The 27,200-nt window shown below is 44.7% G+C and overlaps 1 protein-coding gene across 1 annotated transcript; it reads right to left on the reverse strand.

Annotated features, from left to right (window-relative positions):
- Positions 1-5: 5 nt before the first annotated feature.
- Positions 6-16,834, reverse strand: podxl (podocalyxin-like). The gene is made up of 8 exons (XM_055905974.1): positions 16,310-16,834; positions 4,234-4,821; positions 3,832-4,025; positions 3,689-3,715; positions 2,470-2,602; positions 2,218-2,261; positions 1,956-2,078; positions 6-1,807 (listed from the first exon to the last, which is right to left on the reverse strand). The coding sequence occupies exons 1-8, from the start codon at positions 16,350-16,352 to the stop codon at positions 1,613-1,615; spliced, it is 1,347 nt and encodes a 448-aa protein (XP_055761949.1). The 5' UTR covers positions 16,353-16,834; the 3' UTR covers positions 6-1,612.
- Positions 16,835-27,200: the final 10,366 nt, after the last annotated feature.

A 27,200-nucleotide genomic window follows, 5' to 3' on the forward strand; every position in this document is an offset into this window, starting at 1 on the left:
ATAAGTGTGTTTAATTGGCAAATCTTTATTGATATAAGAAAACATGGCTGCCCTGGTCATGATAGACGAGGCGCAGCTTCCAGTGTGTCAGACCCCCTGTTGTTTGGCTTCATCAGCAAACAAACCATAAATACATACAATAACTGCTAAATACTTTGGTGTAAAAAGAAATAAAATAGGAGTGAGCGACTGTACACAACTAATGACAAACTACACAGTGTGTGGAGTAAGTGGTGGATTGTTTTGTGTTGGTTGATTTTACAGCTTAAATATAATTGGGAATTATTGTGTCCATGTGAATCATACATGAATTGGAATACATTTAGCCAGATAATCACATGGATATTTAAATGCCCTTTTTCGTCAAATCAACTGAATAGAAATGTAATGAACAAGAAAGAAAATGTGCAGAGGCCTATGTAACAAGTCATCCCTGGTGTTGAATTAACAAATTACCGCATAACCTTCCACATCAGCAAACAAGAAAATATGTATCTTTAGGGGCCAGCTTCCCTGATACAGAGCAACCCCAGTCCTAGACTAAAAAGCATAGTTGAAAGGGCTCTTAAGTCCAAGGTTCGGCTTTATCTATGTCCAGAAAACTGGTCCTAGGTCAAGTTCTTTTGAATTTTCAAACAACTATTTAGTGTTTTTCCCCTTCAAATCTGTAGACGCTCCCGTCCCAGCAGTGTCTCCATGGAGCCCGTTGTTTCATTAGTGTGGTTCACGTTGCTCAGTTGAACCAGTATATGGCTTCTATACAGCAGCCACTGCCAGGTCGTCAGAGCTGAGATTCACTAGTAGTTTAATTCATTCACCAGGATGATTATTTCACTTTATCCTGAGGTCATTTTCTCTAAATCAATACTATTGAGATTTAACCATAAAGGCAGTGTTACAGTTTACAAAGTTTCAGTTTCCATTTTCTCTGAAAATATATGAAAATACTATGTACAGGTGCTCAAGTGTACAATTGAATGCACTTTTGGGGATTACATTGATTACAGCATAAAAAACATGCAGGTTTTAGTTAGACCACTTCATAAACTCCACCCTGAAATATTGGTGGTTTGAGTGTTTGGTTTTCCCAATTAAATCAATAACTATGTAGCGGTACATCAAGTACCTTAAACACTCAATGGCTCTTAAAATGGGATTGTGTATGTTTGAGTTACATTTCCCAAATATTGAATATCCCCTAAAACTAGACACAATGTTGCTTGGTGTAGTATCCACTAAATGGCCTGTTACTTTTCCATGGCCACAGCGATGGGACTCTGACAGTCGGGATGGGTTTCCAGAACCTGTCATCTGGGTATTTATTTTTTCCAGATTTGTCAGGTGGCGTCTGTGTCGTTGCCTTGGGTCTGGTTCAGTGGGGAGGAACATTAAAAGTGTTGCGGATAGAAATGCATTGCATAGAACTGTCACAATTGTGCAATTCCCAAATCCCATTATTTAAAGTTGTATGCATTCTATATAGAATACATTTCTACCTGCAACTTTTGGAGCTAGAACTCTCTACTAAACAGGGCCCTTGTAACGGTGCAGGGAAGGGAGAGTCAGTTGGTCGAGGGAATATAGTAGCACCCCTGTCTGTTCCAGTCCCCCTCTACAGGTGAGTGTCCTCCTCGTCTGGCATGTCCTCTTTGAGCAGGCTGCCGATGGGGACAATCCAGCTGTCGTTGAACTCTCCGTTCAGGGCCACCTTCTTCTCCTGCATCTCCGGCTGCACCTCCATCACCTCCAACGTGGGGTTGTCATGGTAACCATCCTCCACCGTCTGCAGCTCCTCCGTCAGGTGTTGCTGTTGAGAGAAGATAAGGGGAGATTTCGGGTGAGGGCCCTCTGAAAGCATAGCTCAACTATTATTAGTAAGTGTTTTAGGAAGAATGTGGACATATCACAGACAGACATTATTGATTGTAGAGTAGTTTGATTTTCTAATTGTTTACTTGGAGGTTCTTCCGATAGGACTTGCGGTGGTATGAGGCGTAGATGGCGAGGCCTACAATCATGGCCAGCAGAGCTCCGCAGGATGCCAAGATGGCAATCAGGGTCATGTTGTCGCTTGGTTTCTGACAGAATAGATGAAAAAGTAAATAAAGACCCACTCTGACACGCCTCCCTCCAAATACAACCTTTACATGTTCTCTAGTAGCCAGTTTATAATGACATTCAGGGAAATATGTAGTTCACAATGTTAATAAGACTTACTCTGGTGATTTCCTCATAGTATTGCTGGACGACAGAGTTGTCCACTAAAAGAAATCAAAATAAACTTTCATTTACAACAGTTCACTGGTACTTGACCTTGACAGCAATTGGCTCAAACCCTGTCAAATAGTATGCATTTAAAAACACAATTCATACAACTAAGACTAGCATTAGGAAACAGGGTGCGTTAGGTATGCTCTATTTCATTGCTTTGGAAGTGTCTGAATCGTGGGGACTGGGTAGTTTACATACCTTTGCCGGTCATTACCACGCTGTCAAAGGTAGTGTGTCCGTTGTTCTCTCTCACAGTCAGAGTACAGTTAGCGTCATGCATCTGAGACATCAGCTGTCGACACAGCTTCTCCAGGTCCTTCCTCTCATGATTCTGATGAGAGAAATAAACACGTTTGTAAGGCTCCATCAAGGTGCACCAAATGTTTTCATCGTTTATGAACGGGACAAAAAACAATCAACAAGCCTTGTTTAGTGAATCTCTATCTAGAGAGTGGCAATTGCTGAGCTGATGTCATTTCACCATGATATCATTACAACCATCACAACAATGCTGGTTTTGGTGAGTCGAGGGAAAGGTCAAAGGTGAGATGTCAGCGTTTCCCGTGCAGTGAAGTGTCAGTTATTCTTGGCCTTTCTGAAGCAGAGCAGCTGTTCATAGAAAGCAAGGGAGAATGAGAGCGAGGAAGAACGCGAGAGAGGTGTGGGAAAAACGGAAACCAGCGAAAGGCAGGAAGGTTTCCCACTAAGACACTTTTTCCACCCAATGCCTGCGGAATCCTGTTTTAATAATATAATGCTCTGCTTCCACTACTTCCTGTCCTGGCTTTGGAAACAAGAGTGACGCTCTGTGTTGAGAATAGACGGGTTGGTTTTTTAGCAACAAAATAGAAGCGTGCGCAACTATGGGGCAAAACAGATGGTTTACTTACATTTTTGACATGTTAACTCTGTCTCCAAATGTTTATTGGAAACATAAATCATTTGCACAATGAGCACTTGTTGTCTTTCAAATACATTGTTACAGTTGTTGGTTAGCTAGCTAGTGGATTTTTGCCATATTAGCATAGAAATTATATCAGTCAAAATACCTCAAAATGGTATCATGGTATCAATAACAAGATACAACGAGCTGAAACGCGCCACCTACGAATCCCCACATGGCAGCTTGTCATTGTTGCTAGCCAATTGGCCATCTAGAATCACAACAACACGCAGAATTCTGCCTCAGCGTGCACATTGTTTTCATGACGTTGTCAGCTAACCCATCTATAGGACCAGGGGAAGGGTAGAGGTCAGAGAAGGCTTTCACCATCCTGGTCTTTGATGACCACTCTGTAAGATGGTTCAAACTGCAACTGAGGATTTGTCATTACATTTGTAATTTGAAACCAAATGTAAATGCAGACCTAAACTCGTAAGCAAATCTAGGATGACAGTAGAAAGGAGAAACCCTTACCTCTCCATGTCTTTGGGACTTGACAAACTATAAAAAGCAGAAAAAAAGACAAAGTTAAGGTCATATTTGTGTGCGTTATGATTCAGAAGATTTTTCTTGAATCAGACTGACAAGTCTTTTATGTTAAACTCTTTCTGTCATACCGTAAAGCTCTTGGGAGGAGTTGTGGTCTCAGCCATGGTTGTAGACACCATCCTTTCCTGTGTGCTGGTCGTGGTGGTAGCAAGACTACTGCCTGAACCCACAGGGCTGGATGTGGAGGGGGGATGGGAGGGAGAGGACGATGCTGGCCATGGGGTTGGGCCCACCGATGTTGTAGTTGAAACCTGTGTGACTTCTTCAAGAGGCATAAATAAGAGAATGGACAATTTTGTCTGTTGAGTGTTCTCTCACTTCCATCATGTAATCACACATGACCGCATGTGATAAGAACTGCTCAGCTTTTAGGGTTTTGAGTCTAATTCCTTTGAGACTACAGCCAAACTCTATGCTGGGTCAGTGATAGGTGTTTTGAGGTGAAATGGTGTTGGGAGATAGACCCTCACCTGTAGTGTCCGGGGGGGTCTGAGTGAGGGTTCCTGAGGACCCAGAAGCCCCCATTCCAGCAGTATCCGTGGCAGTAACAATGCTGGCCCCGGGTGTGACGCCGGATGTTGTGATTGTGGCGGTGTTAGAGGCTACACTAGTCATCTTGTGAGTTGGGGAGTTGGTGGCTGCTGTGAAGCCGGCTGTCATGATTGTGGCGGTGTTAGAGGCTACACTAGTCACCTTCTGAATTGATATCGGTGACGGGGTGGCTGTGACGCCAGCTGTAATTGTGGCGGTGTTAGAGGCTACACTAGTCACCTTCTGAGTTGATATCGGTGACGGGGTGGCTGTGAAGCCGGCTGTCGTGATTGTGGCGGTGTTAGAGGCTACACTAGTCACCTTCTGAATTGATATCGGTGACGGGGTGGCTGTGACGCCAGCTGTAATTGTGGCGGTGTTAGAGGCTACACTAGTCACCTTCTGAGTTGATATCGGTGACGGGGTGGCTGTGACGCCAGCTGTAATTGTGGTGGTGATCGAGGCTATATATGAAGAGGATGAGGGTAGTTGCGTTGGATTAGCATCAGTACAGTGAAGTAGAAGACCTGGAGTGAACAAACACAAAACAGCATTAACTGTTTAATCTGAAGTAAATATTACATAGGCCTAACTAAATGTAATTTACTTAGATCAACTTAAATGGAAATAATGCCATTCTAGTCTCTAGAACTTGGTCCATCATCCCTGTGAGTTGCATACAGTTTTATAAACATCTTGTATTTCTAAGAGAATATCAGTGATGAGATATTGAGGAGGCTCTGTGGTGAACTCTGTGTAAACCTGCTGTGTTTCATTTCCTTCTCTACAGACAGCTGTACAGTAGTCATTCTCTCTCTGTTTCTCTATTCATAGTTAACAGGACAGGATGCTCCACACCCAACCTATGGGCTTGCCCCAGCGCACCGTGAACAATCCTGGACCACGTTCTTAGGCTGGGACCCTAGGGATTTAGAACAATGGCTTCTATAGGATCCCCTCCCTCAACCCACATACACGTACCGCCATAGCATTATGACAACTACTTGCTTCCTCATACTCAGTCCCGCACATACGTGGGTGCACAGTCACACACTAAAAACACTCATACCTCTCTTATCTCACATGTTCATATATCAGGCCGTATACCTACATTACTAACACACTGCACTATAAATAGCATACATTTCAAAGGCTACATATGCTGTCAATTCATATAGGGTTGCATAATTAATCTAATTCACATCAAAATCGCAATATTGTCGCGCAATATTCATGTCGCAAGAAGATTCATATCGCATAAAATATTTTGAAACGCCGCTCAGCCTGTGTAGCGTCCGTTTTTATAGTTTACTTGTGGCCGGTTCACACACGCTCAAGCCCCGCCCCATCAAGCAGCGCAGCTCCTCCTCTTTAGAGTCACTATAAATTTGCATGCTGTTCTGTTAGGTCAAATGCAGTCAACAGATTGTTCCAGACAACGATGACACTTTTTTGCTATTTAATATAAATCATTCTGTTTCTAGGATTCCAACAGCTCACCCAAGTGTTTTGATCTACAGGTAACTTCCAAAATAAAGGAAACACTTGAGTAAATGACCGATACAAAGTATATGCAAAGCAGGTGCTTCCACACAGGTGTGGTTCCTGAGTTAATTAAGCAAATAACATCCCATCATGCTTAGGGTCATCAGAGAGGAAGATTTTACTCCACCCAAAATCTGTCCGTGAAAATAAGCCCACGAATTGAGTAATTTTTTGAATGGAGGTCAGTGAGAGTGTGTTGAATTTTATCAACAAAAAATGTCATTGTAATGTGATACGTGAGGGTTATTTAATCTAATAAAAGTTTTGTAATTGTTAGATTGTTACAAATGCACTGATAAATGTGGCATTTCGGCAAAAAACAACAAAAATGTTTTTATCTGAGTTGTGTCTGTTGTCATAGAGATACAGTGCATTCAGAAAGTATTCAGACTTTTGTTATGTTAGAGCCTTATTCTAAAATGGATAAAATAATTTTCCCCCCTCATTCATCTACACACAATACTCCATAATGACAAAGAGAAAACTGTTTTTTAGACATTTTTGCAAATTACAAATAAAAAACATAAGTATTCAGTCCCTTTCCTATAAGAATCGAAATTGAACTCAGGTGCATCCTTTTTCCATTGATCATCCTTAAAATGTTTCTACAACTTGATTGGAGTCTATTGATTGGAATTCTTTTGATTGGACATGATTTGGAAAGGCACACACCTGTCTATATAAGGTCCCACATTTGACAGTGCATGTCACAGCAAATACCAAGCCATGAGGTCGAAGGAATTGTCCGTAGAGTTCTGAGACAGGATTGTGTCGAGAAACAGATCTGGGGAAGGGTACCAAAACATTTCTGCAACATTGAAGGTCCCCAAGAACACAGTGGCCTCCATAATTCTTAAATGGAAGAAGTTTGGAACCACCAAGACTCTTCCTAGAGCTGGCCTCCTGGCCAAACTGAGAAATCGGGGGAGAAAGGCCTTGGTAAGGGAGGTGACCAAGCAACCGATGGTCACTGATAGAACTCCAGAATTCCTCTGTGGAGATGGGAGAACCTTCCAGAAGGACAACCATCTCCGCAGCACTCCACCAATCAGGCCTTTATGGTAGAGTGGCCAGACGGAAGCCACTCCTCAGTAAAATGCACATGACAGCCCTCTTGGAGTTTGCCAAAAGTTTGCCAACCTCTCAGATCATGAGAAATGAGATTCTCTGGTCTGATGAAACCATGATTGAACTCTTTGGCCTGAATGCCAAGCGTCACTTCTGGAGGAAACCTGGCACCATCACTACGGTGAAGCATGGTGGTGGCAGCGTCATGCTGTGGGGATGTTTATCGACGGCAGGGACTGAAAGATGAACGGAGCAAAGTACAAAGAGATCTGCTCCAGAACACTCAGGACTTCAGACTGGGGTGAAGGTTCACCTTCCAACAGGACAACGACCTTTAGCACGCAGCCAAGACAACACAGGAGTGGCTTCGGGACAAGTCCCTGAATGTCCTTGAGTGGCCCAGCCAGAGCCCGGACTTGAACCCAATCGAACATCTCAGGAGAGACCTGAAAATAGCTGTGCAGCGACGCTCCCCATCCAACCTGACAGAGCTTGAGAGGATCTGCAGAGAATAATGGGAGAAACTCCCTAAATACAGGTGTGCCAAGCTTGTAGCGTCATACCCAAGAAGACTCGAGGCTTTAATCACTGCCAAAGGTGCTTCAACAAAGTACTGAGTAATAACGCTATAATTGCACAGATACAAAGATTAGTCCTCTAAATACCTCTGTGGCCTGTTTTTCACACGCGTATCTGCCCGCTCATTAGCTGGAATGGTCCCACCTGATCTCATCTCCTCCTGCCTGTCTTATCTTTGGGAACATGTATTTCCATTGTTAGAGGGGTCACTCGAATATGTTGTCAATATAATAGACAGTATTTGGGGTGATGTATGAAAATGTCCAGTTGCCCATTATTTTGGCTACCGTGGTTAAAAGAAAAGATCTGTGACTTTGAAAGAGGGGTCTCAAAGGAGCATAGGGGGTGTGTGTGTGTGTGTGTGTGCGTGTGTGTGTGTGTGTGTGTGTGTGTGTGTGTGTGTGTCTCAATCACCAGATCTCAACCCAATTAAACCGTTATGGCAGATTCTGGAGTGGTGCCTGAGAATGTTTTCCACCACCAACAAAACACCAAATGATGAAATTTCTTGTGGAAGAATGGTGTTGCATCCCTCCAATGAAGTACGACACACTTGTAGAATATATACTAAGGCACATTGAAGCTGTTCTGGCTGGTAGTGGCCCAGCAGTTACCTGTATATTGCAAGTCAAATCGCAATATTTGGTTAAAATAAAATCACAATTAAAAAAATGTTTTTCAGATATTGTGCAGCCCTAAATCTATACACATAGGACGACATTGTTTTTAAAACAGTGCTCAATAATTGGATATTCCTCCCAAGGTTACATCCACAAACACAGGCTTACAATACAGGTAGTGGACATACTGTACATACACACCCACACATAAACCATACACGAACACTCTCACCTCCCACTCCACATGTGCACTGTAGAATAAAGAAATGTGGGGGCTCTAATCAACTCTATTCAATCCAACCTCATAACAAGGTCTCTATACTACTTGAATCACCCTTACAACATTCCAACCAGATTGTCAATCTCCATATCAATACATATTTTCACACTCTGATAGTCATTGTATTGTATGTGTGTTATTGAGTAGGGCCCCTCCTGTTGACCAGCCCGTTAAAAAGATGCTCTCCCAGGATGTAAAGATGTAAATCCAGACGTGGTGGGTTGTCATGGTGATTAATAGTGGTTGTCGGGGGCAACGAGGACATTGTCTAAAACAGCCTCTTATCAGTGTCTGTTTTAGAGGGGTGGTGGAGGAGGGGAGAGGTAAAACATTGTTGTCTCCATCTCTCCTCTTTGACAGGTAGCCTACGCAGTGGCTGCCATCCCAAACTGCAAACACTCCAATTGTTATCAGGCTCCATTAAGCAGCTTAGTAGTCACTATGAGGAGAGAAGCCAGAGACACAGACAGCTCTGTAGGAGGTGGAAACTCTGAACCCCCCCCCCCCCCCCGGGCCCAGCCTGTTTGTTTACACTCCTGGTAATGTCCCCTGGTAGCTAGTAAAGGGGGCTGCTTCAGCATTGGTAATGTCACCTGGTAGCTAGTGAAAGGAGGTCGCTACAGCATTGGTAATGTCACCTGGTAGCTAGTGAAAGGAGGTCGCTACAGCATTGGTAATGTCACCTGGTAGCTAGTGAAAGGAGGTCGCTACAGCATTGGTAATGTCACCTGGTAGCTAGTGAAAGGAGGTCGCTACAGCATTGGTAATGTCACCTGGTAGCTAGTGAAAGGAGGTCGCTACAGCATTGGTAATGTCACCTGGTAGCTAGTGAAAGGAGGTCGCTACAGCATTGGTAATGTCACCTGGTAGCTAGTGAAAGGAGGTCGCTACAGCATTGGTAATGTCACCTGGTAGCTAGTGAAAGGAGGTCGCTACAGCATTGGTAATGTCACCTGGTAGCTAGTGAAAGGAGGTCGCTACAGCATTGGTAATGTCACCTGGTAGCTAGTGAAAGGAGGTCGCTACAGCATTGGTAATGCCCCTGGTGGCTCAACCTGGTCTCAGAGCATTTTGTATTATTCTTTACGTAAATCCAAGACACTCCATTTAGTATGATATGTTACGAATTACGATTTGTAAATGTTACGATTTGCGATTTGTAAACGTACAATATGTTACGAATTTAGGATAAAGGGTTAAGGTTAGGGTAAAAGTTAGCCAAAAGGGCTAGGGGCAGGGTTAACGAACATGCTACGTAGTTGCAAAGTAGCTAAAAAGTAGTAAGTAGTTGAACATTTGCTAATTAGCTAAAATGCTAAAACGACCAACCTCCCTCCTCTCATTTTTGCTTTATGTAACCTTCTGTCTTATGTAACCATACCTAACTTACCATATCATACTAATTTCAGTGTCCTGAATTTATATTTACTATGTTACGTCTGGTCTATGAGACCAGGCTGGGTAGCTCGAGAAAGGAGGCTACTTCAACATTGTCGTCTAACAGGTGGAAGTTTCCCAGTAGGACTGAATGACAATGAAAAATAAATGTTTTACAGACAGTATTTCTTTGCTACATTTTTAGACAGCTTTTGAAAATGTGTAAATCAGGAGTGATACAGTTCATTTCTGACATACACTATGCAATGTCTTGAGAGTAGACTGTACTACTCATGCAGATATTCGGTGTACAGTATGTATTTGACCTGGGACTGGTGTACTGCTCCTGTGATTTCCACACAGTGTTCTGCCTCTGAGACTCTGTGTTGTTGTGAGAAGTGTGTCTCTATCTGTCTGCTCCACTTTTCCCCCCTCCTCTACCTCCTCTAGCTGTGATGTCATATTTTGGGATGACCCTCTTTGACCCCGCCTGTCACCCGGGTGTCTGTTTCTTAACAGGTGACAGCAGCAACCCTGATCCTGACATTGTTAGCTGGGGCTGTTTTTACCTCAGAGACATTCCAACCCTCCCACAAACACACACTCACTCACACACACACACGGATAGCACCTGTAGTCTCTCCAAAAACACTCATTCTTTAAGATATGTCCTCCTTTCTCTGGGAGGGGGTGGGGGGCAGGAGATGGAATGGAAGGTTCCCATCTCCATAGCTTCCCTTTCCTCTGCTATAGGGTCCCTAGCTAGTAGCCATGATGCTTAGTAGTGAATCGGGAATGAATCCTCCTTGTTGTAACTCATAGAGCACACCAGAGCAGGTTCCTATATACCACAGTAGGATTACATTACTATTCCCATGAGTATTGGATGTCTGTCTGTGACTACACAGCATAACTGGGCCAACACAGACTGACCTGCAGCCAGGTCTTATTAGCCTCTTCCTCCACCAGGCTGTTATTAAGATGGATCGCTAGGTCATTGGGTCCAGTTATGTTTGGTCTACTGCTACAGTGGCCTGTCTCTCTCCCACGGGGTGCGACCCGGTGTCCCGGACCCTCTCAGGGCCAGACGGTAGTCAGAGGGTGTGAGAACCGACCCCAAGGTCCTCCCTGTTGACTCTGTTATGCAATAAGATATGGGCTTCTTTGCTCTCTCACTGTGTGGGTGTGTAGCACATGGGGATGTGTGGCTCAGTTGGTAGAGCTTGGCGCTTGCAACGCCAGGGTTGTGGGTTTGAATCCCATGGGGGACCAGTACGAATAAAATAAAAGTAAGCACTCGCTCTGGTTAAGAGTGTCTGCCTAATGACTAAAATGTAAATGTGTGAAACTCCCTCCTCAACCTGAAGTTTCCCCACTTGCGCCACAAATAGCTAGTTTTTCACGCAGCGCCGACTGGTAAGACACTTCAGGAGGGTGGTCACGTGTGCTAGCAAGGCAGAGGTCGTGGGTTCGAGCCTCGGTTTGAGCTGAATCAAGAAGAAGTGGTTCTCGCTAAGCAAGCAGTGTGACATTCTTCACGTGTGTACATGACTTAAACACAGAAAGCATGAAACACACCCTGCTCTGACTCAAGACTAACAGAAACCCAGGAAAATACAGTCAGTTACTTCCAGATCTTCAAGATGGAAATGCAACAAGATGATGATAAGGCCTCTAAATGCCATTTACGATAGGGCTGAATTCTCCAACTTCACCCGTGTTTATGTTCCTAACTCATGCCTGTGACAGTGTTATGGCTTGGCCTGTCCCACTGTGACTAACGAGTCAGTAATGGGGTCAGAGGGGTGTCTCCCTCTCCCCTGCCCTCCCCACAGGGGTCCTGTTGTTGGGTCCTGGCGGGCGTCAAGCACAATCATGTTTAGCGTGATAGCCTCAATCCGTACACAGTTAAAGCAGAATGACAATTGGCCTGGAGGGTGGAGACTTGTTGAATTATCCTGCCTTCCTGCCAGCCATATTGTAAGAATAACCTCCGGGCCCCACACAGACTACTGATAGAGGGAGGGGAGCAGAGGCTTATGGCAACCAGCCTGGACACCAGCAGTGGACATCTTAAAAATAAAAAGAGCCTTTCTTAATGCTGAGTCCTAAGGGTGTGTGTCTGCCGGTCCACTTGTGTTCTGGCATGGGTATGTGATCCTGTCTAGCTGTGTGTGTATTCATCTCTGTCCCTGTATGTGTGCCAGCCAGGCCATCCCATAATAAGGCCAGATTTATGTGCGTCTGAGCGTGAACATCCACCATGCGCTGCCAGAGGCAGGGGAGTAAATAAATAAATGTAGCTATCCCTCTCCAGCCCCGGACACACAAAGTCACCCTGTTAAGTGGGTGACGGCCCACACAAAAGCCTGGCTTCCCCCGCGTGTGGCTCTGCCAGGGGGGTTACTCCCTCACCCCCGGCCCCCTGCTGCGGCCCAAGCTTTTTAGGAGCCCAGTAGTCCCCCGCCTTCCTGGGGTGTTGTCCCATTGAGAGGGCTAATTCAGAATTGGAACTGGGGGAGGAAAGGGGAGATGAAGAGAGGAGGAGGGAGGCCGTCTTTACACAGTACTCATCCAATAGGCTCCTCCGTTAAGGAGAGGGGCTGTGAATGTAAAATCACTGTATGAATAAAAGGGAGAAAGCGGGAATGGGGAATAGGGGAGGTGGGTAGAGGAGAGTGAGGGTGGAAAAGGGGTGTTGGTCTCTGTCTGAGGGTGTAAATCGTATTTTTTATTTTTTTATTTAACCTTTATTTAACTGTCTGTGACTACACAGCATAACTGACATGATAAAGATAATCAGCTGCCACACGGTGTGGGTTCACACACCCAAACACAGCCACATTCCTAGTGCTGTGATGCCAGGGTGATGGGTGTGTTTGTGTCTATGTTGAGCTGTGGTGTGCACATATGGTCCAGCACTTCTACAGGACTTTCGTCTATAGAGGTCTGGGTCATTCCATGAAATGAGTCCCTTTTGGGGAGTGTAACTTAGTGAATGAAAAAAAGTTTGATTTCACCTAATCTAACATTCTGTCATGAACAGCAACTTAATAAAGATTATTTTTTTTCATCTCAAGAAGTTCAATAAAAAAATATCTAGAATAACTACTAAGTGACAAATAAATTAACAGGGTTGACGATTCTGTCATAAATCAGCCATAAATCCCCTTGTGACAGGGTTGTTAAATTCTAGCCGGTCTATCTACGGGTAACAGGGTAGACATGTTATGCTCGACACGCTAAGTTTTTCCACCAGAAAATGGACAAAAAGAGTAGAACCAGCTCACTTGCTTATACACTATGATTTTACTCATGTTTATTTCGATTTTTTTTTACAAAGGAATAGTTTCACCATATTAAAACGAGACTTTAGTTCACGTAACAGGGCTGACCTTAAAATGAGGGACAGGTTTTATCCCCTTAAAATGAATCACTAATCACATGAAGAAATAATCCTCTTCAGGAATGATTTTATCAACGCAACAAAATAACTAGCGTTTCACAATAATGGTGAAAACTTGGACTATCCAAATAGAGTGTGACTCCATCTGTAGATTCTCTACAGATGGTCATACTATCAATAAATCATCTGTTGGTTTGCAACTGCTTGTTAAGGTGAGGGTTAGCTTTAGAATAAGGGTTAGGGTTAGGATTGGGGTTACAGGTTAGTAGATAGTGGAAATGTTACAGATGGACTATCCAAATAAAGTGTCACAAAGCTTGGAGAAATGTTGTCACAGAGGGTGTACTGAGGGACATGTCAAAATGCAGAATTTTGATACTTTAGCAAGTCTTTATTCATAGTAAAAATCTAATTCATTGAATGTTCCATGTGGTCTATATTAATAGGCACTACATTTAAAGAGACATCCGGAACTTTGTCGACTACCTAAGTATTTTTTTAAAATTGGGCTGGACTCTTTGACACACACACACACGTTTTGTTTGCTTGGCTCTTATTAGGAAACATCCACTCTCTTGTTTTCTTAGAGGTAAAGTAGAAGGGAGTTCCCAGCCATGGCAGAGAAAAGAGTGTGAGGAGAGAGTGAAGGTGGGAGGGAGAGACCTTGTACATGTGTGTGTGATATGAGAGAGAGATGAAGCAGGGAGGCGGTAGAATGGAGGACGGGAGCCGAGTGAAGGTCCGTGATGCATGGTGCCAGCCACTGGCCTGATTAATGTCCACATGGCCTGGACATGTAGGAGTGTAGGCTGCTCTGGGGTGAAGATAGAGGTGGAGGGTGTGGTGGTGCTTTATCATCCACATCAGACAGTGATGAATCACAAGGCTTTACTACACTTACTGCCTCGAGGAACTGGAAGCCTTCCTCTCCTGTACTGTTCCCCAAAACTGCTGTTAAAACCCCAATCCCCTGATTGTCAATAGTGGATCTAAATCCCCTGATTGTCAATAGTGGATCTAAATCCCCTGAATGTCAATAGTGGATCTAAATCCCCTGAATGTCAATAGTGGATCTAAATCCCCTGATTGTCAATAGTGGATCTAAATCCCTTGAATGTCAATAGTGGATCTAAATCCCCTGATTGTCAATAGTGGATCTAAATCCCCTGATTGTCAATAGTGGATCTAAATCCCCTGATTGTCAATAGTGGATCTAAATCCCCTGATTGTCAATAGTGGATCTAAATCCCCTGATTGTAAATAGTGGATCTAAATCCCCTGATTGTCAATAGTGGATCTAAATCCCCTGATTGTCAATAGTGGATCTAAATCCCCTGATTGTCAATAGTGGATCTAAATCCCCTGATTGTCAATAGTGGATCTAAATCCCCTGATTGTCAATAGTGGATCTAAATCCCCTGGCTGCCTCTGAAATGGCACCCTATACACTATTGACCAGCGCTGTAATGGGCCCTGGCCACATTACAATGCACTACTTTTGCAGGGCCCATATGGCTCATGTCAAAAAGTATGCTCTATAGAGGCAATGGAGTGTCATTGCAGATGCACAGCCTGTTGAATGTCCTGTTTCCCCTCACTTTTATGAGGTGAATTTCCAGGGGAGTGAAGGAGTGAGGACTCCGTCTCCCTGTCCTTGCATTTGAGTGAACCAGGCTGTGTGTGCGCGTGAGGAGACGGAGGGAGCTCATGGCCGTCTCCTCTCAGGATGGGAATCTGGTGCCACACCTTCCTTAGGAACAGGGATGTTGTTAAAGGAGTTTTCCTATCTATTGTTCTCCACTAGCGCTCTCCCATAGGCTAGGCCTAGGGAGGATAGCCGTGGGTGCCAAGCCGCATCCCGATCATAACAGAGATCCTGGCTGGGTTTACCTTTTAGGAAAACACATGACATGACCTTCATGTCCCCAAATAGAGGATGAAAGGGACTGGGAAGTGGTGTGTGTGGGGTAGACTCTGGAAGGATCTGGTCTGGGATATTTGACCTTTTCTTTTTAAAAGCACTATGGTTCGTTTGCAGATTGAAAATGTTTTATTATACATCATAAATTAATGGTTTGTGTTCTATCAAATGGTATTGGAGGTTGATTTGTATCCAAGGAGGACATTATTTTTATTAGTGCCTATATGCTTGGCAATAATGCTTGTCAAGTTAGTTTTAGGCCTAACTAATTATGTGGTCTAAAAAGGTTTTGGGAAAGGGCTGACCGTGAACATCCAGTCTGTTTTTGCTCGGCGACAAAAAAACAAAAGCCTCCTCTACTTTTCATGAATTTATAGTGGCAAGAGGCAGGTGCGACCTGCGCGTAATTAAGGAATAACACTCCGCCTCACCATTTGGCATGAGGGTAGTCTCGAGCGAGTCACGAGGGCACTTCATTATGCGGTCCCGTTGTCTCCCTCCCGGCCTCCCGGCTCTTGAGCACAGTGTGAGAGGAGAGGACCCGGGCGTGAAGAGGGGGCAGATGTTTCAGCTGCGCGGCCCTGGCCCTGACTCCCCGGTGCCACTCCCTCAGGTGCCAGTCTCTGCCTCGCACTTACAGTGCAACTCCCCCTCACTCACTCCTCGATACCGAAATTAGAGCAGCATGTTGTGAAAGCGCGCAGCTGGTATAGATTCTCACTAGTATTAGTGGGATAAAGGGCTAATAAGATAACGGTTTAATAGGAATTATATTTTTGTATCTTTGGATTACTGCCAAGCAAAATGTTCTTTTAGCACCGATGACTGAAAAAAATGACAATATGTCAATCATATAGACGGAATATAACGAAAACTATTTAATTTTTGATGGGAATTCCATTCCATTTTGTTTTACAGATTTACAGATTAGGCTACAAACTTCCGTGCATCATCAACTGTAAACTATTGATGTGCGCACCTGTTGCTGAGGAGAAACACAGACACCTCTCACAATCAACATTGTTTTATTTAGTTGTTTTTCTTTTATTATGAATTGATAAATGATGATACCAAATGTGATCTCCTCCTATGTTAACTTCTGTCATTGAATGTCTTCAATTGCTCAAATAAAGGAAAGGTGGTGATGGGGTCTTGTGGGTCCCCAAAAATAAAACCAACTTTGATCAAAATAAATAAAATACAAAGAATAGACACTTACCAAGTGGAAGAAGTGCCCACGTGATTCGCATTTTCGTTTCCATTCTGTTTTTTTACGCAACTTTGTTTCATTCAGTGTTGCTGCAGCACTCAATCCGTGGTTTTAGGTATTCCGAATCAGAATGTTGAATACAAGTAGCGGATTCTTGCTGGAGACGCCGTTCCGTTACGCCTATCTCCTTGAATTTGTATTTGAAGTAAATGATTTCCCCAAAGTTATTGTTTTGCTGAAAGCTAAGAATGCTTTTGTTTGGTGCTTCTCCCCTTCTTTTCTCCCCCTCTCTGAGTCGGGAATTTGGGGGAAAGTTTTTCTCAAGTCTCCTTGACTGTGCTGATTGTGTAGCGTTGTTGCTGGCTCCCTCTCCCCGAGTGGCTTGAAAACGTATTGTGCTTTCAAAGCGCAAGCCCCGTGGCCAGTCCAGACCCCAGTCTTCTTTACAAGTGTTCAGCTGTTACTCACAAGCCCATGGCACTGCCCATTCCAGCTTGTCATGCGAGGCAAGGGGAGATCCGATAGAATGCGTTTTTGGGAGAACTCTCAAGCTGACCAACACTGAAGAACAAAGGAAACGACTCCCAAAGACTATGTTCCTTCAGTTTGCCTTATTCCAATAATGGTCAATGATACAACAAATACAGTGGCTTGCGAAAGTATTCCCCCTCTTGACATTTTCCCTATTTTGTTGCCTTACAACCTGGAATTAAAATAGATTTTTGGGGGGGTTGTATAATTTGATTTACACAACATGCCTACGACTTTGAAGATGGAAAATATTTTTTTTTACTGTGAATCAAACAAGAAAAAATACAAAAAAAGAGAACCTGAGCAGGCATACAGTGGGGAAAAAAAGTATTTAGTCAGCCACCAATTGTGCAAGTTCTCCCACTTAAAAAGATGAGAGAGGCCTGTAATTTTCATCATAGGTACACTTCAACTATGACAGACAAAATGAGAAAAAGAAATCCAGAAAATCACATTGTAGAATTTTTAATGAATTTATTTGCAAATTATGGAGGAAAATAAGTATTTGGTCACCTACAAACAAGCAAGATTTCTGGCTCTCACAGACCTGTAACTTCTTCTTTAAGAGGCTCCTCTGTCCTCCACTCGTTACCTGTATTAATGGCACCTGTTTGAACTTGTTATCAGTATAAAAGACACCTGTCCACAACCTCAAACAGTCACACTCCAAACTCCACTATGGCCAAGACCAAAGAGATGTCAAAGGACACCAGAAACAAAATTGTAGACCTGCACCAGACTGGGAAGACTGAATCTGCAATAGGTAAGCAGCTTGGTTTGAAGAAATCAACTGTGGGAGCAATTATTAGGAAATGGAAGACATACAAGACCACTGATAATCTCCCACGATCTGGGGCTCCACGCAAGATCTCACCCTGTGGGGTCAAAATGATCACAAGAACGGTGAGCAAAAATCCCAGAACCACACAGGGGGACCTAGTGAATGACCTGCAGAGAGCTGGGACCAAAGTAACAAAGCCTACCATCAGTAACACACTACGCAGCCAGGGACTCAAATCCTGCAGTGCCAGACGTGTCCCCCTGCTTAAGCCAGTACATGTCCAGGCCCGTCTGAAGTTTGCTAGAGAGCATTTGGATGATCCAGAAGAAGATTGGGAGAATGTCATATGGTCAGATGAAACCAAAATATAACTTTTTGGTAAAAACCCAACTCGTCGTGTTTGGAGGACAAAGAATGCTGAGTTGCATCCAAAGAACACCATACCTACTGTGAAGCATGGGGGTGGAAACATCATGCTTTGGGGCTGTTTTTCTGCAAAGGGACCAGGACGACTGATCCGTGTAAAGGAAAGAATGAATGGGGCCATGTATCGTGAGATTTTGAGTGAAAACCTCCTTCCATCAGCAAGGGCATTGAAGATGAAACGTGGCTGGGTCTTTCAGCATGACAATGATTCCAAACACACCACCCGGGCAACGAAGGAGTGGCTTCGTAAGAAGCATTTCAAGGTCCTGGAGTGGCCTAGCCAGTCTCCAGATCTCAACCCCATAGAAAATCTTTGGAGGGAGTTGAAAGTCCGTGTTGCCCAGCAACAGCCCCAAAACATCACTGCTCTAGAGGAGATCTGCATGGAGGAATGGGCCAAAATACCAGCAACAGTGTGTGAAAACCTTGTGAAGACTTACAGAAAACGTTTGACCTCTGTCATTGCCAACAAAGGGTAAATAACAAAGTATTGAGATAAACTTTTGTTATTGACCAAATACTTATTTTCCACCAGAATTTGCAAATAAATTCATAAAAAATCCTACAATGTGATTTTCTGGATTTTTTTTTCTAATTTTGTCTGTCATGGTTGAAGTGTACCTATGATGAAAATTACAGACCTCTCTCATCATTTTAAGTGGGAGAACTTGCACAATTGGTGGCTGACTAAATACTTTTTTGCCCCACTTTAACTACCCCCCCCCCAAAGTCAATACTTTGTAGAGCCACCTTTCGCAGGAATTACAGCTGCAAGCCTCTTGGGGTATGTCTCTATAAACCTGGCACATCTAGCTACTGGGATTTTTGCCCATTCTTCAAGGCAAAACTGCTCCAGCTCCTTCAAGTTGTATGGGTTCCCCTGGTGTACATCAATCTTTAAGTCATACCACAGATTCTCAATTGGATTGAGGTCTGGGCTTTGACTAGGCCATTCCAAGGCATTTAAATTTTTCCCCTTAAACCACTCGAGTGTTGCTTTAGCAGTATGCTTAGGGTCATTGTTCTCCTGGAAGGTGAACCTCCGTCCCAGTCTCAAATCTCTGGAAGACTGAAACAGGTTTCCCTCAAGAATTACCCTGTATTTAGCGCTATCCATCATTGCTTAAATTCTGACCAGGTTCCCAGTCCCTGCTGATGAAAAACATCCCTACAGCATGATGCTGCCACCACCATGCTTCACTGTGGGGATGATGTTCTCGGGGTGATGAGAAGTGTTGGCTTTTCGCCAGACATAGCGCTTTCCTTGATGGCCAAAAAGCTCAATTTTTGTCTCATCTGACCAGAGTACCCCTTCTTCCATATGTTTGGGGAGTCTCCCACATGCTTTTGGCAAACACCGAACGTGTTTGCTTCTTTTTTTCTTTAAACAATGGCTTTTTTTCTGGCCATGCTTCCATAAAGCCCAGCTCTGTGGAGTGTACCGCTTAAAGTGGTTCTATGGACACATACTCCAATCTCCGCTGTGGAGCTTTGCAGCTCCTCCAGGGTTATCTTTGGTCTCTTTGTTGCCTCTCTGACTAATGCCCTCCTTGCCTGATCTGTGAGTTTTGGTGGGCGGCCCTCTCTTGGCAGGTTTGTTGTGGTGCCATATTCTTTAAAAACAATTATACTGGATTTAATGGTGCTCCATGGGATGTTTAAAGTTTCAGATTTTTTTTATAACCCAACCCCGATCTGTACTTCTCCACAACTTTTTCCCTGACCTGTTTGGAGAGCTCCTTGGTCTTCATGGTGCCATTTGCTTGATGGTGCCCCTTGCTTAGTGGTGTTGCAGGCTCTGAGGCCTTTCAGAACAGGTGTATATCTACTGAGATCACGTGACAGATCATGTGACACTTAGATTGTACACAGGTTGACTTTATTTAACTAATTATGTGACTTCTGAAGGTAATTGGTTGCACCAGATCTTATTTAGGGGCTTCATAGCAAAGGGGGTGAATACATATACAGGCACCAAGTAATTTTTTTCATTTCACTTCACCAATTTGGACTATTTTGTGTATATCCAGTACATTAAATTAATTTAAATTACAGGTTGTAATATAACAAAATAGGAAAAACGTGAATACCTTTGCAAGGCACTGTAACTGACATCGGTTTGAGGGGAAATTACAAGGACACGTGCTGGAGCTTTTTGCATTGATTAAGTCATCCAATTCAGTCCATTAAATTACCATGAGCGACTCTTAGCATGATGCTTCATTCAGACACACGACATAATACATGTTACCCAAATCATTCATATCTATAGTACTCCATTCATTCACCATATTTGCCAACAAATAATGCTTGGGAAAGTGGCATATAACCACGATGTTTGCCTTTTGGATTTGGGGATCCATGCCAGGCTGTTTGACCATAAGGAGAGAGCTGAGTTAATTCCACTCAGAGCCATGGCAACGGGAATTCACAGGCTTTCCTGGAATTGCTTTGAAAGCACTTTTGATATGCCATCTTCAACGATCAGTCTAATAAAAAACAATTGTGCAAAAATACTTGATTTACCTCAACTGGCAGCTTCATGTGTTAGACAATATTGAATTAATATCTTGAATAACTTCTACATTAATCTCTATTTGTAATACATGTGTCTTTGAAAGATGTAAGGGCCCCAGGCATGATGTCTGATATAAGATCCAGTGGCTGGTCTGGTGATGGGAAATTAGAGGAGATAAGATCAGGGGTGTGGAGGTTTTCCTGGGCGTTTCTCTGTACTGAAATAGTCGGTCATTATTAAGCTGTTTAGATATGGAGCTTTCAAAGCTAATGGTACTCCCTCCCATGGTCCATGTCAGTCTGGGTTATTGATTTACCTTCAACAATATACAACTTATTTGGTTGAAAGAACACTTAAGAGTTTAGTGTAGTTTATGAGTGTGGAGTGGTACAAACACGCTGTGTGCGCTTTTGTTCGTTTGTGATTGATTGTGTGTACGTGTGGCAGAGAGAGTCGACAAGTGTTTTTACACGTGTACAAATCTATGAGAGCTTGTGTATGTGTGAGTGAGTGAGGGAGCTGGTGTGTGACTGCCACCAATCGTCCCTAGTACCAGCAGCTGGTCAGAGGAATGCTGTGTTGGTGTTAGGGATCTAAACTCCTCAAACGTTACACCCTCCAGTACCATCATCTGACTGAGGGCTGATGCTGCACCTCACCTCACCAGGCTGGCCAGACACAGGGCTGGGAGGGGTATCACAGTGGGGCTGCTGACTGACCTGTCATTTAACCATGATCTGTCATTTTTGTCTCTCAGCTCCCTTCAGTGCCAAGTTGCCCCAGGACTGTGAGCACCAATGGACATTTAGGACATTGATTTCGTCTTTGTTTATTACAGCTGTCATTATGTATTAATCTGTTTTACTTGGCCACTCCTATTGATGGAGCATTATAGACATACTATTTGAGTCGGCATCCAAAACCAACTCAGATATATAACTACTTCTAAAACTAGATTAAAATGAAAAAAGCTGTGTTCTAAAACTTCTCAAAAGATCAGTTTGGCAGATTAGCCATGTGACTGTGTGTCTGTCCCAAGTGATGTATGTGATTGTTGGCACCAACATCTATCTCTATGTCACAAAGGGGAAGTTCGACCCAGAGATAGTGCCCGCCCAGTTGATGTGAACTCATACACATTCCAAAGACATGGTTACTTAACCACAATGAGTTGTATGTGTGTGTGAGAGAGCGATCTGCTGGCTCTGAGCCATGCTTTCTCATGTCCAGCGTTTGGAATTCCTCTCCCGTTAGCTCACTTTACCGTGCCGGACGGCGTTCCGAGGGTTTTGTCTCTCTCGCCCTGGAGCAGCTCTCATCCGCCTCATTAGCCTCTTACAATGGAGCGGGCATGCCTGGAATGTGTGCACGTGTTCTCTCCTCAAACTCTCCCTCACACCTTCCTACAACCTTTCTCAATTCGGTACACCTCCCCCTTACATCCCATCTACTCCTCCCCAGTCCTCTCCTCCATCTGTACTCCTACACCTCCTTTTTTTCCTTCCTTCCTTACACCCCAAACGCCGCTACAACTCCCTAAGTCCGACTTACACCTACATCCCCCTACGTTCCTCCTCATCCCCTACACATCCCTCCATCTTCCTAGACCTCCTCAGTCTCTTCAGAGAGACACCGTGGGAGGTGCCTCTAGGTCTCCCTCTCACTTACCTCACCGACATTAATATCTCCCACGTCACAACCCCCCACTTAACCACAGTGCTCTCCTCATACACTCCTACCATGTGAGTCCCCTCCTTGAACTCGCCGAACACAGAAAGTTGAAGGCCAGGTCCCCCCTTATATGATGAATTCCATGTTTGGAACCACAGATTCGTTTATCAGGACATTTATTGCAGGTATTTGTTACATCTGAGTGTATTGAAGGTGAATGATCCTGGTAGAACCATGTGAATATGGGCTGTTGTGGTGGACACTGTTGCCCAGGTTTACTAAATAAACAAAACATTGATTCAGTTACCGACTAACACTGAGTATCCACTGGTGATAGAAATTCAATTAATCAGCCCATAAAATGAGATCATTTTAAAACACTGACCGAGATTAGATAAGTTTTGCTTAAGTACATAATTTTCACTCTTGTGTTTTGTTTTTCTCTTCACGGGTAAATAAGGATCCCACCTTCTCCTTCCATGGGTAGATGAATCCCAGAGCCCTGTTGGGAGACAGCATCTGAGGCCTACGTACTCCTAAAAGTATTCCACCTCCACTGCACCCTGCCTGAGCAGGTCAGGGGGAGAGCTGGGCTGGTATGGAGGGGGAGACACCCTGACACACAAGAATGTAACGATTTGTTAAGATATCCGCAACACATCAAACACAACCTTTTATACAACACACAGACTCTTCCAACCTAAACACGTCCTTTTTGCCTTGACATTTGTGCTCCATTGAGTAACTCTTCTGTGTGTATCTGCCTTTCTGAGTACCAAAAGCTGCTGGTGCTTCATCCAGGAGGTTACATATTTAGTTTACATATAGCCGAAGGATTGCATGCAATATAAACTAGGTAAATGAAGAAAGAGACCTTCCCAACTTCACCTATAAGGAAGTAATCTTCTTTACTTACACACTGTATTCTCCAAATCAACGTTTATGAAATAGTCGGCGATATCTGCCTGCGATATCTTGATAGTTTCAGTTAAAGTGTGTGTGTGTGTGTGTGTGTGTGTGTGTGTGTGTGTGTGTGTGTGTGTGTGTGTGTGTGTGTGTGTGTGTGTGTGTGTGTGTGTGTGTGTGTGAGCTCGTAGTGTAGTTGAGTGGAGGAGGTACACTACGGCTCAGTGACAAGACACAGAACACTCCACACCTCCTTATCAGAAGCCTGGTACCAACTGGGGCCGCTCCTGCTCTCTGTCTGTGTGTGTGTGTACATGATCATGTGTGAGAGAATGTGTGAGACATTGAGCTGATTTCAAACTATTGAACGCTATGTATCTCACCCTCTTCTCTTTTTCTTAACCTCTATCAGGCAGGGGGATGGAGGTAAGGATTTGACTTAGGATGACCCGGGTGACAAGTGGAGGGGTGAATCTGGGGCTGAGGAGTTGGGTTAGTAGTTTGGGGGTGGGTGACATATTTGTGGACCCCATGAAACATTCCCCAGACCTAGGGTCTGAGAGGAAGCTATCAAAGCGGATTAGGTATCAGTGACCCCTACAGCCCCAGGGCTTATCTGGAGGTGCTACTGTATAGAAACATCACCACTGACACTACAGATAATAAACAGGACCTCCAGATCTACACCAGGTCTCCATTTGACTCAGCCTGTTATTGAAGATCCCTTTCTGGGTTGCGATTGTGGAGGAGAGGCTACTCACAAGCAGTCTCTGGATGTGTCTCGCTGAGAGGCCTGTACTAGGCTCCCCGCTGTGTGATGGATGGGATGGATGTAGTTTTGTTATTTTTTGCATGTCCTGGATGGGATGGCGGATGGGAGGATGAACAGACAAAGTGGGGAGAAGCTGGAGAAAAGGGGGAAAGGGAAAGGGTGTAGTTTGGTGTGTGTGTGTGTGTGTGTGTGTGTGTTTGTTTGAAAGATAGACACAGATAGGAGACATGGCAAAGGGGTCAGTGTGTGTGTGTGTGTGGGGGGGGGGGGGGGGGTAAGCAGTGAGACACGCAGACACAGAAATGTTCTGTTTATTCACAGACTGGGAGCGGCACAGGAAGTGGCCAACCGGAGCTTCCCGGGGAAAAGCGAGGGGCGATCCTACGTTTCTATAGAAGGAAATGGGGCGTGTGGGAGAGTGCTTGTCAGAGACCGCTTCCAGTCTGCGGGCCGCAGAAAGGTTTGGAACACGGTCATGTTAGCGTCATTCATAGGAGGTCATGGTCACTAAAAGTCATGGTCACTATAGAAGACTATAGTCATACTTATAGTCATGATGTCATATCACCAGACTGTTTCAGCTTTAGCCATCTCTGGTTCCCTATTAGTAGCTATGGAGCTTGCCAGGCTAGCTATCTGTGTGTTAGTGCCTCAGGGCTGGGTGCATGGCTAAGGAATGGCAGCGGTGGTGAAGGAATGTCTGTCATCTCCTCTTTCATCTCCTCTTTCTCTCCTCTCATCTCCCCTTCTCTCCAGTTGACAGGTGCACAGCTCTGGCCCCTCAGCCCTGTGTACACTACCCAACCACACATGAGGACAGACCAGCCCAAATCCCTTTAACTTTCTCACACACTTTCTCTCTTTTTCTTTCACTCTCTCCCACTCACACATACACCACTCCAAACCATTGCTCACTCTGCCCCCCCCGTCTCTCTCTCTTACATACTCTCCCTATTTTCCCCCTTCTCCTCCCCCTCTCCCCCAATCCTCCTCTGTCTCCTTCCCCCTGTCTCCTTCCCTCATCCTCTTGTTGTTCCTGACATTCCTCATGGTGGGTAACCCTGGCATTGATCTTCTCAGGTTTAATCTCCCATCTCCCCCTGCCCCTTGCCCTACCCCATGCATTCCTCACCCATCACCTCCCTCACACCTTATCAGAGATGGCCGTACGGTTGTCTGTGGTTTTAACCCATCAGCCTGCAAATCATGTGGAAGTATGAAGCTCAGACAGGGACAGTAGAGTCCGCGGGGGATGGGAAGTCAGAGGAATGTTTAATGTAGGGCAGCACCTCAGTTAGGGTTGTCTACTATGGATGGAGCTGTGGTGGTTCCAGTGTTTAGTAACACCCAGAGCAATGGCCCTGAGCTGATAGTGAACAAACTGTCCTGTGTGGGATTGGAGATTGTTTATGTACACTTAATTGTATGTTAAGGCTCGCACACATCTCACAGAATGTGGATCTATCGTTTTAATTTTTCATGTGATTCTATATGTAAAATTGGTGGGCACTCTAATCTCAAATTACGTTCAGAAGTGCTAACTACTCTCAGCCAGCAAATGCTATTGGTGTGTCTGAGCCCTTAGAGGGATAATAGGCTTTGTCTTTTACCTCCCACACAAGATGTTCCTACGACCTGAAGGTGTGTGTGTGTGTGAAGGTGTGTGTGTGTGTGTGTGTGTGTGTGTGTGTGTGTGTGTGTGTGTGTGTGTGTGTGCGTGTGTGTGCGTGCGTGCGTGCGTGCGTGCGTGCGTGTATCTAAAAGGGCCAGGCACCCTGCCTGCGTCTCCCTGGTATCTCCGTGCCTTGCTCCAGCTCCAGTTCTCAATCTAATTGACTGTTCTCTGCTGCTGGAATGTTGTCTCTGGAATTCTGCAGTAGTCGCGCCACTATGCTTTACCCAACTAACACTCTTCCTGGATACCATCCCATAGATACCATGCAAAGCATTACACTATCTTTCTGATTTGGTCCTGCTGTACATACCTACACGTACGCTACGGTCACAAGACGCAGGCCTCCTTACTGTCCCTAGAATTTCTAAGCAAACAGCTGGAGGCAGGGCTTTCTCCTATAGAGCTCCATTTTTATGGAATGGTCTGCCTACCCATGTGAGAGACGCAGACTCGGTCTCAACCTTTAAGTCTTTATTGAAGACTCATCTCTTCAGTAAGTCCTATGATGGAGTGTAGTCTGGCCCAGGAGTGTGAAGGTGAACAGAAAGGCACTGGAGCAATGAACTGCCCTTGCTGTCTCTGCCTGGCCGGTTCCCCTCTCTCCACTGGGATTCTCTGCCTCAAACCCTATTACAGGGGCTGAGTCACTGGCTTACTGGTGCTCTTCCATGCCGTCCCCAGGAGGGGTGCGTCACTTGAGTGGGTTGAGTCACTGACATGATCTTCCTGTCCGGGTTGGCGCACCTCTTGGGTTCGTGCCGTGGGGGAGATCTTTCTGGGCTATACTCGGCCTTGTCTCAGGATGGTAAGTTGGTAGTTGAAGAGATCCCTCTAGTGGTGTGGGAGCTGTGCCTTGGCAAAGTGGGTGGGGTTGTATCCTGCCTGTTTGGCCCTGTCCGGGGGTATCGTCGGACGGGGCCACAGTGTCTCCCGACCCCTCCTGTCTCAGCCTCCAGTATTTATGCTGGAATAGTTTGTGTCGTGGGACAAGGGTCAGTCTGTTATATCTGGAGTATTTATCCTGTCTTATCCGGTGTCCTGTGTGAATTTAAGTATGCTCTCTCTAATTCTCTCTTTTTTTCCCTCTCTCTCTCTCTCTCTCTCTTTTTTCTCTCTCTCTCGGAGGACCTGAGCCCTAGGACCATGCCTCAGGACTACCTGGCCTGATGACTCCTTGCTGTCCCCAGTCCAACTGGTCATGCTGCTGCACCAATTTCAACTGTTCTGCCTGCGGCTATGGAACCCTGACCTGTTCACCGGATGTGCTACCTTGTCCCAGACCTGCTGCTTTCAACTCTCTAGAGACAGCAGGAGCGGTAGAGATATGAATGAATGATAGCCAACTGACATTTACTGACCTGTTGCACCCTCTACAACCACTGTGATTATTATTATTATTTGACCCTGCTGGTCATCTATGAACATTTAAACATCTTGGCCATGTTCTGTTATAATCTCCACCCGGCACAGCCAGAAGAGGACTGGCCACCTCTCATAGCCTGGTTCCTCTCTAGGTTTCTTCCTAGGTTTTGGCCTTTCTAGGGAGTTTTTCCTAGCCACCGTGCTTCTACACCTGCATTGCTTGCTGTTTGGGGTTTTAAGCTGGGTTTCTATACAGCA

The sequence above is a fragment of the Salvelinus fontinalis genome, chromosome 39 (assembly GCF_029448725.1).
Source record: "Salvelinus fontinalis isolate EN_2023a chromosome 39, ASM2944872v1, whole genome shotgun sequence".
Taxonomy (NCBI): Eukaryota; Metazoa; Chordata; class Actinopteri; order Salmoniformes; family Salmonidae; genus Salvelinus; species Salvelinus fontinalis.